Raw genomic sequence first — 14,716 nt, 5'->3', positions numbered from 1 at the left:
CTCGTCAAGATGGAAAGGACAGATTGTGGGCAACTCTTGTATGTCATTGTTAATTTTGAACAAAATTTGTTGGGCAATGGGCAACCAGTGAAAATGGAGGCAGAGTGGAGATGCAAAGAAGAAAGGAAAGTAGAGGTGAATTAACCGGGCAGCAGAGGATGAATTGGTGGGGTGCAAGAGTGTTAGATTGGAGGACACAGAGAAGGATGCTGCAGTAGTCTAGGCAGGAGATGATGAGAGAGTGTGCACTAGCATTTTAGTTGAGCAAGGAGTTGGAGGTTGCAGGATGTTACATATAGTTACATAGTTAATATGGTTGAAAAAACATCTATCAAGTTCAACGAAGGGACAGGTGGGGACGCGAATCCCAGAAGGAAGTGAGACTCAGATTTCCACATGTTTTTATAAGCATTTATGTTTTGGACTTTTAAGAATGTGATAAGGGCTTGGATGTGTGATTTGAAGAAGAGGTTAGAATCAAATGTTATCTCAAAACTTGTGAGACTTGGAGCCAAGCAGCATATAAACTCATGCAGTGTTCATTATTAGTCTCTACCTGTATTATTATATGTGCATAACATGCCCAAATCATCTCAGCAGCTGGAGATAATGTAAGCAGCACGTCTGGCCTGACAGGTGTATGCTCCAGGCTGTACTCCGTCCCCCTACAATCACACAGATCCTCTTACCTTCTCCCCGTAGACATTCAGTAGCTGCTGGGACACATGGCCGCGACTTCCTGCAGTTTGTGCTGTTCCATAAAACAGTATAATCAAGGATCTGTATATAAAAGGTGATGTTTTTATCAGCCAGGAATTCCCAGGAGAATTTCCACCTTGCTTTCTGCTATGAAGAAAAACATTCTTTTTATTTTAGTCATAAACAAATGAATAGAAAATTATAGGATTCCAAACGTGATTATTATCTGAAGCCAAGAGCTAAAATATATAGAGACTTATAACTCTTGAGGGATCCATGAGTGGTATTCTCACAGGAGAAGGATTCAGTGGTCAAATCTGAAACATGAATTAGATGGAATAAAGGTAATGTAACTATACAAATAGAATAACGTACAACTATTATGTGGCTCCTGCAGTGGCTGGGCTGAAGGTGACCCCCAGGTATCACCATGTGTTGCTGCTCTCCGAAGGAGAATGTAAGGCATGGTGCAACCTAGACAGAGTTTCTCCCCCAATTCCTGAATTAATTAGAGACGTGCTCCGTCAGGGTAACCAAAGGATTCATGGTAATAGTGGTAAATGGGCCTGTTATTCTGTCACGCACACAGGGAGTGGGGAAGTGACCACTGAGCTCAACCCGCACCCTTGTCCCTGCCTACTTGCCTTGCAAGTCCAAAGACAAGGGACAACTGGTTGAAAAACCCTAACTTAGGTTAGTGCAGGGAAGACGGACAAACACACAAGCGATGTAAAAGAAGCCGAGTCTCAAAACCAAGAGAGCAGCATGGTACCAAAGGAGCAAGCGGAGGATCGTCAGGAAAGAGCCGAAGTCAAAACCAGGAGGGAACGCAAAGACCAAGGGATGAGACAGCCGGGAAGTCAAAACACGAGCAGATGATCAGAACACCAGGTAAGTAAAACGCAGAAAGGACCTCAATAACAGGCAAACTGTGGCCAGAAGATTGCCTGTTTAACCACTTCAGCCCCCCTAGCTTAACCACCTCCGGACCGCCTAACGCACATGTGCGTTCCGGAGGTGGCAGCGCTGCGCACAGTCACGCATATACGCGTCATCTCGCGAGACGCGAGATGACGCGAGTATGCGCCCGCGCGTGCGCAGTTCGCGCCGGCATTTCATCGAGAGGTATTTCGTCAGCAACCTGCCAGCCAATGATCGTGGCTGGCAGGTTGCTGATTTTTAAAAAAGCCAATCAAAGTGCCAGATAGCAGATCATATTTGTAAATATGATCTGTTATATGGCTGCCTGCTCCTCTGCTGGTTCTTTTCGTCGGTTGGATCCAGCAGAGGAGCAGGCTTCACAGTGAGTACACCAAACACTACACTATAGCCCCTGATCACCCCCCTGAACCCCAATTAACCCTTTGATCACCCCTTTGATCACCCCTGTCAATCACAAGTGAAAAGAAAAAAGTGATCAGTGCAAACTGTCACTTTTTTTTTTCACTGTTATTGACCGTTAGGTTTTAGGTATAGTTTAGGTCCCTTGGTTAGGTAGTTAGGGATCAGTTAGCGCCCAGCCCACCGCACCGCAGTCCGTTATTCGCTGATTAGCGTATCGCTAATCAGCATTTGTACTTTTATAGTATCTGGAAGTGATCAAAACTGATCACGGTCAGATCTATAATAGTATTAGTGTCACTTTAGTTCGCCCTCCACCCAAAACGCAGTGTTTGTCCGATCAGGCCTGATCGGTCGCCCACACCCGCCCCCACCGCAGTGACAAAAAAAAAATTTTTTTTTGATCACTGCACATTCACTTTACACGCACTGCGGCGATAAAAAAATCAGTTTTGATATTTTTTATCAACCGCAGCGGCCTCCGGTACTTCGCTAGCCTCCCCTTTGTAAGACAGGCTTGCTTTTTTTTTCTTGGGTAGTCTCAGGGAATACCCCTAAATTTAGTTGCCCACATGTCTAACAGGGGGTATTCCTCTGAAGAGGCCTACAGGCTTCTGACCCAGTCGGATGAGGAGTGGGAACCCTCATCTGATGAATCCAGCGGGTCAGAATACGAACCTGTAGAAAGCAGTGGCTCTCTGACCCAAAGTTCGGACGAGGAGGCTGAGGTCCCTGATACCACCAGGCGTACCCGGCCCCGTGTCGCTAGACCGCAGGTTGCGCAGGATCCGCTTCAAGAGCAGCAGAGTGGGGCTGGTGCTGTCGGATTACGTGGTGAGGCATACACCAGCAGCCCAGCCCTCCCTGGACCTAGTACCAGCACTGCCGTACAACCTGGTGAAGTAGCGAGCACCAGAAGGGCAGTTGAAGCTGGTACGGTGGCACGTGCAGTAGTGACCCCGTCGCAGCCACCGCAAAGACGTGCCCGTAGAGCCCCTAGAATCCCAGAGGTGCTGGCAAACCCTGATTGGCAGTCCCCAACTTCAGCCGCACCTGTAGTTTTCCCTTTCACTGCCCAGTCTGGAGTTCGGGTTGAGACGGCTCAGATCGGTTCGGCCCTGGGATTTTTTGAGCTGTTCTTGACTGCGGAGCTTTTAGACATAGTTGTGGCCGAAACAAACAGGTATGCCACACAATTTATCACCGCTAACCCGGGAAGCTTTTATGCCCAGCCTTTCCGGTGGAAACCAGTCCAAGTTTCCGAACTTAAAACTTTTCTGGGCCTCCTCCTCAACATGGGCCTGACAAAAAAGCATGAATTGCGGTCATATTGGTCCACGAACCCGATTCATCACATGCCCATGTTCTCTGCTGCCATGTCCAGGGCACGTTTTGAGGCCATCCTGCGGTTCCTGCACTTTAGTGACAACACCGCCTCCCGTCCCAGGGGCCACCCTGCTTTTGACCGGCTCCACAAAATTCGGCCCCTCATAGACCATTTCAACCAGAAATTTGCAGATATTTATACCCCAGAGCAAAACATCTGCATAGACGAGTCCCTGATACATTTTACCGGGCGCCTTGGCTTCAAACAATACATCCCAAGCAAGCGCGCCCGGTATGGGGTCAAATTGTATAAGCTCTGTGAAAGGGCCACAGGCTATACCCATAAATTTCGGGTCTATGAGGGAAAAGATCAGACCCTGGAGCCGGTCGGTTGCCCTGACTACCTGGGGAGCAGTGGGAAGACAGTTTGGGACTTGGTGTCACCCTTATTCGGCAAGGGGTACCATCTTTATGTGGACAATTTTTACACAAGTGTGGCCCTCTTTAGGCATTTGTTTCTAGAACGGATTGGCGCCTGTGGTACCGCGCGAACTAGTCGCGCGGGCTTCCCCCAACGGCTCGTTAGCACCCAGTCTTGCAAGGGGGCAGAGGGCCGCACTGTGTAACGAAGAACTGCTCGCGGTGAAATGGAGAGACAAGCGTGACGTTTACATGCTCTCCTCCATTCACGCAGACACGACAATACTAATTGAGCGAGCAACCCGTGTCATTGAAAAGCCCCTCTCAGTCCACGACTATAACCTCCACATGGGAGGGGTCGACTTCAATGACCAGATGTTGTCTCCGTATTTAGTTTCCCGACGCACCAGACGCTGGTATAAGAAGGTGTCTGTATATTTAATTCAATTGGCTCTGTACAATAGTTTTGTTCTCTACAGTAAGGCTGGGAGAACTGGATCCTTCCTCAAATTTCAGGAAGAGATCATCGAGAACCTCCTGTATCCAGGAGGTTCCGTGGCCCCAACCACCAGTGTAGTTAGCCGTCTACACGAGCGACATTTCCCCAATGTCGTTCCTGGTACCTCAACCCAACCGTCACCCCGAAAAAGATGTCGTGTCTGTAGCAGGAGTGGAATAAGGCGTGACACCCGCTATTTCTGTCCTGACTGTCCGGACCACCCTGCCCTATGCTTTGGAGAGTGTTTCCGGAAGTACCACTCACAGGTACACTATTAGCATAGGGATCATCTCACCAGGACAGGCACACAGGGCTATTAGGGCCCATTCACTCACTGCTGCTGCAAACGTCTCCTTTCACATGGGACAAAGTGCATAACGCACTTCGCCACATCTTTGGACGATTTGCGCTTTGCACATTGACCCATGGGGAAGGAGAGGTTTGTTCTATAAAGGTAAAAAAAAAAAAAAAAAAAAACAGGTAAGCAAACAGGTTAATGTTTAGTTCCAAAAGTTAAAGTTACACTGTTCTGTTCCAAAGTTAATAAAATTATTGCGTTGTGGCCTGGTTTTTTCATTTTTTTTTTTTTGTCTTTTTACCTTCCAGGTGGACCAACCGATCGACCAGCTGCAGCACCGATGTGCATTCTGACAGAAGCATTGCGCTGCTGTCAGATTACACGCAAGTCGGTGTATGCGGCGCTGCAAGACGGGATTTTCTCCTCTGCAGTGACAGATACGTTTGCCAAGGCATACGAGCTGAGGAGGAGGCGGCGTTCCTATGCTTTGGCAAACACTTTGTGTATATATATATATAAAAAAAAAAAATCCCGGCAATGATTTATTCATCCACATCGATTGATGCGAATGGAGAAATCTGGTTTGCCAGGGCATACGAGCTAAGTGGGTATGGATGTAGGGCGGAGCTCCTATGTCCTGGCAGACGCCTTTCCCCTCCATTTTTTTTTTTTGGCAGAGATTTTTTCATCCACATTGATCGATGCGAATGAAGAAATCTGTGCCGTTCATTTTTTTCTTTCAGCCCAGAGGCTGAACGGAAAAAAAAATCTCATTACCTGTATGCTCAATATAAGGAGAATAGCAGAAACTCCTAATGCTGGCCATACATGTAATGATTGCGGAGACCCTCAAATGCCAGGGCAGTACAAACACCCCACAACTGACCCCATTTTGGAAAGAAGACACCCCAAGGTATTTGCTGAGGGGCATATTGAGTCCATGAAAGATTGAAATTTTTGTCCTAAGTTAGCGGAAAGTGAGACTTTGTGAGAAAAAACAAAAAAAAAATCAATTTCCGCTAACTTATGCGAAAAAAAAAAAAATTCTATGAACTTGCCAGGCCCCTCATTGGATACCTTGGGGTGTCTTCTTTCCAAAGTGGGGTCACATGTGGGGTATTTATACTGCCCTGGCTTTTTAGGGGCCCTAAAGCGTGAGAAGAAGTCTGGGATCCAAATGTCTAAAAATGCCCTCCTAAAAGGAATTTGGGCCCCTTTGCGCATCTAGGCTGCAAAAAAGTGTGACACATCTGGTATCGCCGTACTCAGAAGAAGTTGGGGAATGTGTTTTGGGGTGTCATTTTACATATACCCATGCTGGGTGAGAAAAATATCTTGGTCAAATGCCAACTTTGTATAAAAAAATGGGAAAAGTTGTCGTTTGCCAAGATATTTCTCTCACCCAGCATGGGTATATGTAAAATGACACCCCAAAACACATTCCCCAACTTCTCCTGAGTACGGCGATACCAGATGTGTGACACTTTTTTGATGCCAAGGTGGGCAAAGGGGCGCATATTCCAAAGGGCACCTTTCGTATTTCACCGGTCATTTTTTACAGATTTTGATTGCAAAGTACTTCTCACACATATGGGCCCCTAAATTGCCAGGGCAGTATAACTACTCCACAAGTGACCCCATTTTGGAAAGAAGACACCCCAAGGTATTCCGTGAGGGGCATGGCGAGTTCCTAGAATTTTTTATTTTTTGTCGCAAGTTAGTGGAATATGAGACTTTGTAAGGAAAAAAGAGAAAGAAAAAAAAATCATCATTTTCCGCTAACTTGTGACAAAAAATAAAAAATTCTAGGAACTCGCCGTGCCCTCACGGAATACCTCAGGGTGTCTTCTTTCCAAAATGGGGTCACTTGTGGCGTAGTTATACTGCCCTGGAAATTTAGGGGCCCAAATGTGTGAGAAGTACCTTGCAATCAAAATGTGTAAAAAATGCCCTGCAAAATCCGAAAGGTGCACTTTGGAATATGTGCCCCTTTGCCCACCTTGGCAGCAAAAAAGTGTGACACATCTGGTATCGCCGTACTCAGGAGAAGTTGGGGAATGTGTTTTGGGGTGTCATTTTACATATACCCATGCTGGGTGAGAAAAATATCTTGGTCAAATGCCAACTTTGTATAAAAAAATGGGAAAAGTTGTCGTTTGCCAAGATATTTCTCTCACCCAGCATGGGTATATGTAAAATGACACCCCAAAACACATTCCCCAACTTCTCCTGAGTACGGCGATACCAGATGTGTGACACTTTTTTGATGCCAAGGTGGGCAAAGGGGCGCATATTCCAAAGTGCACCTTTCGTATTTCACCGGTCATTTTTTACAGATTTTGATTGCAAAGTACTTCTCACACATTTGGGCCCCTAAATTGCCAGGGCAGTATAACTACGCCACAAGTGACCCCATTTTGGAAAGAAGACACCCCAAGGTATTCCGTGAGGGGCATGGCGAGTTCCTAGAATTTTTTATTTTTTGTCGCAAGTTAGTGGAATATGAGACTTTGTAAGGAAAAAAGAGAAAAAAAAAAATCATCATTTTCCGCTAACTTGTGACAAAAAATAAAAAATTCTAGGAACTCGCCATGCCCCTCACGGAATACCTTGGGGTGTCTTCTTTCCAAAATGGGGTCACTTGTGGCGTAGTTATACTGCCCTGGCAATTTAGGGGCCCAAATGTGTGAGAAGTACCTTGCAATCAAAATGTGTAAAAAATGGCCTGCAAAATCTGAAAGGTGCACTTTGGAATATGTGCCCCTTTGCCCACCTTGGCAGCAAAAAAGTGTGACACATCTGGTATCGCCGTACTCAGGAGAAGTTGGGGAATGTGTTTTGGGGTGTCATTTTACATATACCCATGCTGGATGAGAGAAATATCTTGGCAAAATGACAACTTTTCCCATTTTTTTATACAAAGTTGGCATTTGACCAAGATATTTCTCTCACCCAGCATGGGTATATGTAAAATGACACCCCAAAACACATTCCCCAACTTCTCCTGAGTACGGCGATACCAGATGTGTGACACTTTTTTGATGCCAAGGTGGGCAAAGGGGCGCATATTCCAAAGTGCACCTTTCGTATTTCACCGGTCATTTTTTACAGATTTTGATTGCAAAGTACTTCTCACACATATGGGCCCCTAAATTGCCAGGGCAGTATAACTACGCCACAAGTGACCCCATTTTGGAAAGAAGACACCCCAAGGTATTCCGTGAGGGGCATGGCGAGTTCCTAGAATTTTTTATTTTTTGTCGCAAGTTAGTGGAATATGAGACTTTGTAAGGAAAAAAGAGAAAAAAAAAAATCATTATTTTCCGCTAACTTGTGACAAAAAATAAAAAATTCTAGGAACTCGCCAGTGCCCTCACGGAATACCTTGGGGTGTCTTCTTTCCAAAATGGGGTCACTTGTGGCGTAGTTATACTGCCCTGGCAATTTAGGGGCCCAAATGTGTGAGAAGTACCTTGCAATCAAAATGTGTAAAAAATGCCCTGCAAAATCCGAAAGGTGCACTTTGGAATATGTGCCCCTTTGCCCACCTTGGCAGCAAAAAAGTGTGACACATCTGGTATCGCCGTACTCAGGAGAAGTTGGGGAATGTGTTTTGGGGTGTTATTTTACATATACCCATGCTGGGTGAGAAAATATCTTGGTCAAATGCCAACTTTGTATAAAAAAATGGGAAAAGTTGTCTTTTGCCAAGATATTTCTCTCACCCAGCATGGGTATATGTAAAATGACACCCCAAAACACATTCCCCAACTTCTCCTGAGTACGGCGATACCACATGTGTGACACTTTTTTGCTGCCAAGGTGGGCAAAGGGGCGCATATTCCAAAGTGCACCTTTCGGATTTCACCGGTCATTTCTTACACATTTTGATTGCAAAGTTCTTCTCACACATTTGGGCCCCTAAATTGCCAGGGCAGTATAACTACGCCACAAGTGACCCCATTTTGGAAAGAAGACACCCCAAGGTATTCTGTGAGGGGCATGGCGAGTTCCTAGAATTTTTTATTTTTTGTCGCAAGTTAGTGGAATATGAGACTTTGTAAGAAAAAAAAAAAAAAAAAATCATCATCATTTTCCGCTAACTTGTGACAAAAAATAAAAAGTTCTATGAACTCACTATGCCCATCAGCGAATACCTTAGGGTGTCTACTTTCCGAAATGGGGTCATTTGTGGGGTTTTTCTACTGTTTGGGCATTGTAGAACCTCAGGAACATGACAGGTGCTCAGAAAGTCAGAGCCGTTTCAAAAAGCGGAAATTCACATTTTTGTACCATAGTTTGTAAATGCTATAACTTTTACCCAAACCATTTTTTTTTTGCCCAAACATTTTTTTTTTATCAAAGACATGTAGAACTATAAATTTAGCGAAAAATTTATATATGGATGTCGTTTTTTTTTGCAAAATTTCACAGCTGAAAGTGAAAAATGTCATTTTTTTGCAAAAAAATCGTTACTATTTTGATTAATAACAAAAAAAGTAAAAATGTCAGCAGCAATAAAATACCACCAAATGAAAGCTCCATTAGTGAGAAGAAAAGGAGGTAAAATTCATTTGGGTGGTAAGTTGCATGACCGAGCGATAAACGGTGAAAGGAGTGTAGTGCCGAAGTGTAAAAAGTGCTCTGGTCATGAAGGGGGTTTCACCTAGCGGGGCTGAAGTGGTTAAACACCCTTAATGACCAGACCACTTTTTACAATTCTGCACTACACTACTATCACCGTTTATTGCTCGGTCATGCAACTTACCACCCAAATGAATTTTACCTCCTTTTCTTCTCACTAATAGAGCTTTCATTTGGTGGTATTTCATTGCTGCTGACATTTTTACTTTTTACCGAAATTTTTGCAAAAAAAAAGAAATTTTTCACTTTAAGTTGTACATTTTTGAAAAAAAGAAATGACATCTATATATAAATTTTTCGCTAAATTTATTGTTCTACATGTCTTTGATAAAAAAAATGTTTGGGTAAAAAAAATGGTTTGGGTAAAAGTTATAGCATTTACAAACTATGGTACAAAAATGTGAATTTCCGCTTTTTGAAGCAGCTCTGACTTTCTGAGCACCTGTCATGTTTCCTGAGGTTCTACAATGCCCAGACAGTAGAAAAACCCCACAAATGACCCCATTTCGGAAAGTAGACACCCTAAGGTATTCGCTGATGGGCATAGAGAGTTCATAGAACTTTTTATTTTTTGTCACAAGTTAGCGGAATATTATGATTTTTTTTTTTTCCTTACAAAGTCTCATATTCCACTAACTTGTGACAAAAAATAAAAACTTCCATGAACTCACTATGCCCATCATGAAATATCTTGGGGTGTCTTCTTTCCAAAATGGTGTCACTTGTGGGGTAGTTATACTGCCCTGACATTTTAGGGGCCCAAATGCGTGCAAAGTAGTTTGAAATCAAAATCTGTAAAAAATGGCCGGTGAAATCCGAAAGGTGCTCTTTGGAATGTGGGCCCCTTTGCCCACCTAGGCTGCAAAAAAGTGTCAGACATGTGGTATCACCGTACTCAGGAGAAGTAGGGCAATGTGTTTCGGGGTGTCATTTTACATATACCCATGCTGGGTGAGAGAAATATCTCGGCAAAACACAACTTTTCAAAAAAAAATTTATACAAAGTTGGCATTTGACCAAGATATTTATCTCACCCAGCATGGGTATATGAAAAATGACACCCCAAAACACATTCCCCAACTTCTCCTGAGTACGGGGATACCACATGTGTGACACTTTTTTGCAGCTGCTGGGACACATGGCCGCGGCTTCCTGCAGTTTGTGCTGTTCCATAAAACAGTATCATCAAGGATCTGTATATAAAAGGTGATGTTTTTTATCAGCCAGGAATTCCCAGGAGAATTTCCACCTTGCTTTCTGCTATGAAGAAAAACATTATTTTTATTTTAGTCATAAACAAATGAATAGAAAATTATAGGATTCCAAACGTGATTATTATCTGAAGCCAAGAGCTAAAATATATAGAGACTTATAACTCTTGAGGGATTCATGAGTGGTATTCTCACAGGAGAAGGATTCAGTGGTCAAATCTGAAACATGAATTAGATGGAATAAAGGTAATGTAACTATACAAATAGAATAACGTACAACTACTATGTGGCTCCTGCAGTGGCTGGGTTGAAGGTGACCCCCAGGTATCACCATGTGTTGCTGCTCTCCGAAGGGGAATGTAAGGCATGGTGCAACCTACACAGAGTTTCTCCCCCAATTCCTGAATTATTTAGAGACGTGCTCCGTCAGGGTAACCAAAGGATTCATGGTAACAGTGGTAAATGGGCCTGTTATTCTGTCACGCACACAGGGAGTGGGGAAGTGACCACTGAGTTCAACCCGCACCCTTGTCCCTGCCTACTTGCCTTGCAAGTCCAAAGACAAGGGACAACTGGTTGAAAAACCCTAACTTAGGTTAGTGCAGGGAAGACAGACAAACACACAAGCGATGTAAAAGAAGCCGAGTCTCAAAACCAAGAGAGCAGCATGGTACCAAAGGAGCAAGCGGAGGATCGTCAGGAAAGAGCCGAAGTCAAAACCAGGAGGGAACGCAAAGACCAAGGGATGAGACAGCCGGGAAGTCAAAACACGAGCAGATGATCAGAACACCAGGTAAGTAAAACGCAGAAAGGACCTCAATAACAGGCAAACTGTGGCCAGAAGATTGCCTGTTTAACCACTTCAGCCCCCCTAGCTTAAACACCCTTAATGACCAGACCACTTTTTACAATTCTGCACTACACTACTATCACCGTTTATTGCTCGGTCATGCAACTTACCACCCAAATGAATTTTACCTCCTTTTCTTCTCACTAATAGAGCTTTCATTTGGTGGTATTTCATTGCTGCTGACATTTTTACTTTTTACCGAAATTTTTGCAAAAAAAAAGGAATTTTTCACTTTAAGTTGTACATTTTTGAAAAAAAAATGACATCTATATATAAATTTTTCGCAAAATTTATTGTTCTACATGTCTTTGATAAAAAAAAATGTTTGGGTAAAACAATGGTTTGGGTAAAAGTTATAGCGTTTACAAACTATGGTACAAAAATGTGAATTTCCGTTTTTTGAAGCAGCTCTGACTTTCTGAGCACCTGTCATGTTTCCTGAGGTTCTACAATGCCCAGACAGTAGAAAAACCCCACAAATGACCCCATTTCGGAAAGTAGACACCCTAAGGTATTCACAGATGGGCATAGAGAGTTCATAGAACTTTTTATTTTTTGTCACAAGTTAGCGGAAAATTATGATGTATTTTTTTTTTCCTTACAAAGTCTCATATTCCAATAACTTGTGACAAAAAATAAAAACTTCCATGAACTCACTATGCCCATCATGAAATACCTTGGGGTGTCCTCTTTTCAAAATGGTGTCACTTGTGGGGTAGTTATACTGCCCTGGCATTTTAGGGGCCCAAATGCGTGCAAAGTAGTTTGAAATCAAAATCTGTAAAAAATGGCCTGTGAAATCCGAAAGGTGCTCTTTGGAATGTGGGCCCCTGTGCCCACCTAGGCTGCAAAAAAGTGTCACACATGTGGTATCGCCGTACTCAGGAGAAGTAGGGCAATGTGTTTCGGGGTGTCATTTTACATATACCCATGCTGGGTGAGAGAAATATCTCAGCAAAAGACAACTTTTCCCATTTTTTTTATACAAAGTTGGCATTTGACCAAGATATTTACCTCACCCAGCATGGGTATATGCAAAATGACACCCCAAAACACATTCCCCAACTTCTCCTGAGTACGGGGATACCACATGTGTGACACTTTTTTGCAGCCTAGATGCGCAAAGGTGCCCAAATTCCTTTTAGGAGGGCATTTTTGGACGTTTGGATCCCAGACTTCTTCTCACGCTTTAGGGCCCCTAAAAAGCCAGAACAGTATAAATATCTCACATGTGACCCCATTTTAGAAAGAAGACACCCCAAGGTATTCAATGAGGGGCATGGCGAGTTCATAGAATTTATTTTTTTTGGCACAAGTTAGCGGAAATTGATTTTTTTTAGTTTTTTCTCACAAAGTCTCCCTTTCCGCTAACTTGGGACAAAAATTTAAATCTTTCATGGACTCATTATGCCCCTCAGCGAATACCTTGGGGTGTCTTCTTTCTGAAATGGGGTCACATGTGGGGTATTTATACTGCCCTGGCATTTTAGGGGCCCTAAAGCGTGAGAAGAAGTCTGGAACATAAATGTCTAAAAAATGTTATGCATTTGGATTCCGTGAGGGGTATGGTGAGTTCATGTGAGATCTTTTTTTTGACACAAGTTAGTGGAATATGAGACTTTGTAAGAAAAAAATAAAATAAAAAAATCAATTTCCGCTAACTTGTGCCAAAAAAAAGTATGAATGGAGCCTCACAGGGGGGTGATCAATGACAGGGCGGTGATCAGGAAGTCTATATGGGCTGATCACCCCCCTGTCATTGATCACCCCCCTGTAAGGCTCCATTCAGACATCCGTATGTGTTTTGCGGATCCAATCCATAGATGCGTGGATCCGTAAAACACATACGGGCGTCTAAATGGAGCCTTACAGGGGGGTGATCAATGATAGGGGGGGTGATCAATGACAGGGGGTGATCAGGGAGTGTATATGGGGTGATCACCCCCCTGTCATTGATCACCCCTCTGTAAGGCTCCATTCAGACGTCCGTATGTATTTTGCGGATCCGATCCATGGATGCGTGGATCCGCAAAACACATACGGACCTCGGAATGGACCCTTACAGGGGGGTGATCAATAACTGGGGGGTGATCAATGACAGGGACGTGATCAGGGAGTCTATATGTGCTGATCACCCCCCTGTCACTGATCACCCCCCTATAAGGCTCCATTCAGATGTCCGTATGCGTTTTGCGGATCCGATCCATGGATGCGTGGATCCGTAAAACACATATGGGCGTCTGAATGGAGCCTTACAGGGGGGTGATCAATGACAGGGGGGTGATCAATGACAGGGGGGTGATGAGGGAGTCTATATGGGGTGATCAGGGGTTCATAAGGGGTTAATAAGTGACAGGGGGGTGTAGTGTAGTGTAGTGGTGTTTGGTGCTACTTTACACAGCTACCTGTGTCCTCTGGTGGTTGATCCAAGCAAAAGGGACCACCAGAGGACCAGGTAGCAGGTATATTAGACGCTGTTATCAAAACAGCGTCTAATATACCTGTTAGGGGTTAAAAAAATCGCATCAACAGCCTGCCAGCGAATGATCGCCGCTGGCAGGCTGTAGCTCCTGTCTCTTACCTTGCGATCCTGTGAACGTGCGCTCCTGTGTGCGCGCATTCACAGGAAGTCTCGCCTTTCGCGAGATGACGCACGGATGCGTCCAGGAGGAATGAATCGACCGCCTCCAGGACGCATCCGTGCGTTACCTGGTCCAGAGGTACGTGGCCAGCGTCACATGACTCCAGAATACTAATACAGCTGAGCGCCGAGTGAGCAGCTCGGTGCTCATACACATCGTGGTTGCCCCGGGAACGAGCAAAGCCGGGCGCGCTGATGACGCGAGCGTACCCAGGCTGCCCCCGCACAGAGCTCCCTGTGACCTTGCAGTTGCCACGGGAACGGGTGACGCCGGGCGTGCTGATGATGCGAGCGCGCCCTGGCCGTCCCCACACCATGACAGTACCCCCCCTTTTACGCGAGGCCACCGGACCCAAGGACCCAGACGACAGCTTCTCAGGATGTTCCACATAAATTTTTTTAACAAGTCTAGAGGCATGAACATCCCTAGCTGGTACCAAAGACCTTTCCTCTGGTCCATAGCCTTTCCAGTGCACCAGGTACTGTAAAGATAAATGTAAGTGATTTACAGCCACCGGCATTGGTAAAATCCATTAAATTTTTTTTTTTTTCTCCATTAAAAGCAGTTACAAAAGGTAAATACAAACCAGGCCTCACATCTCACTAACGCATTTCGGGTACACGCTTGTAGCACCCTTAGTCATAGAGTCACTAGATGACTACAGCAGTCAGGTTTTATGGTGGAAATAGAGAGGAAGTAAAGGACGGCTCACCTTCTAACTGATTATGTATAGGTGCTCCAAACTAGTGTTACACCCTATTCACCAAGTAAAAGAAAATTATGAAA

The 14,716-nt window shown here is 44.4% G+C and overlaps 1 protein-coding gene across 1 annotated transcript in view; it reads right to left on the bottom strand.

Moving 5' to 3' along the window:
- LOC122935161 (vomeronasal type-2 receptor 26-like) overlaps window positions 1-14,246 on the bottom strand; it is a 127,522-nt gene extending 113,276 nt beyond the window's left edge. The window contains exon 1 of the mRNA XM_044290926.1: window positions 13,998-14,246. Coding sequence (XP_044146861.1) covers window positions 13,998-14,246 — 249 coding nt within the window. The remainder of the gene's footprint in view (window positions 1-13,997) is intronic.
- Between the last annotated feature and the right edge of the window lie 470 nt (window positions 14,247-14,716).

The sequence above is a fragment of the Bufo gargarizans genome, chromosome 4 (assembly GCF_014858855.1).
Source record: "Bufo gargarizans isolate SCDJY-AF-19 chromosome 4, ASM1485885v1, whole genome shotgun sequence".
Classification (NCBI taxonomy): Eukaryota; Metazoa; Chordata; class Amphibia; order Anura; family Bufonidae; genus Bufo; species Bufo gargarizans.
This window is presented reverse-complemented; position numbering and strand designations above follow the sequence as displayed.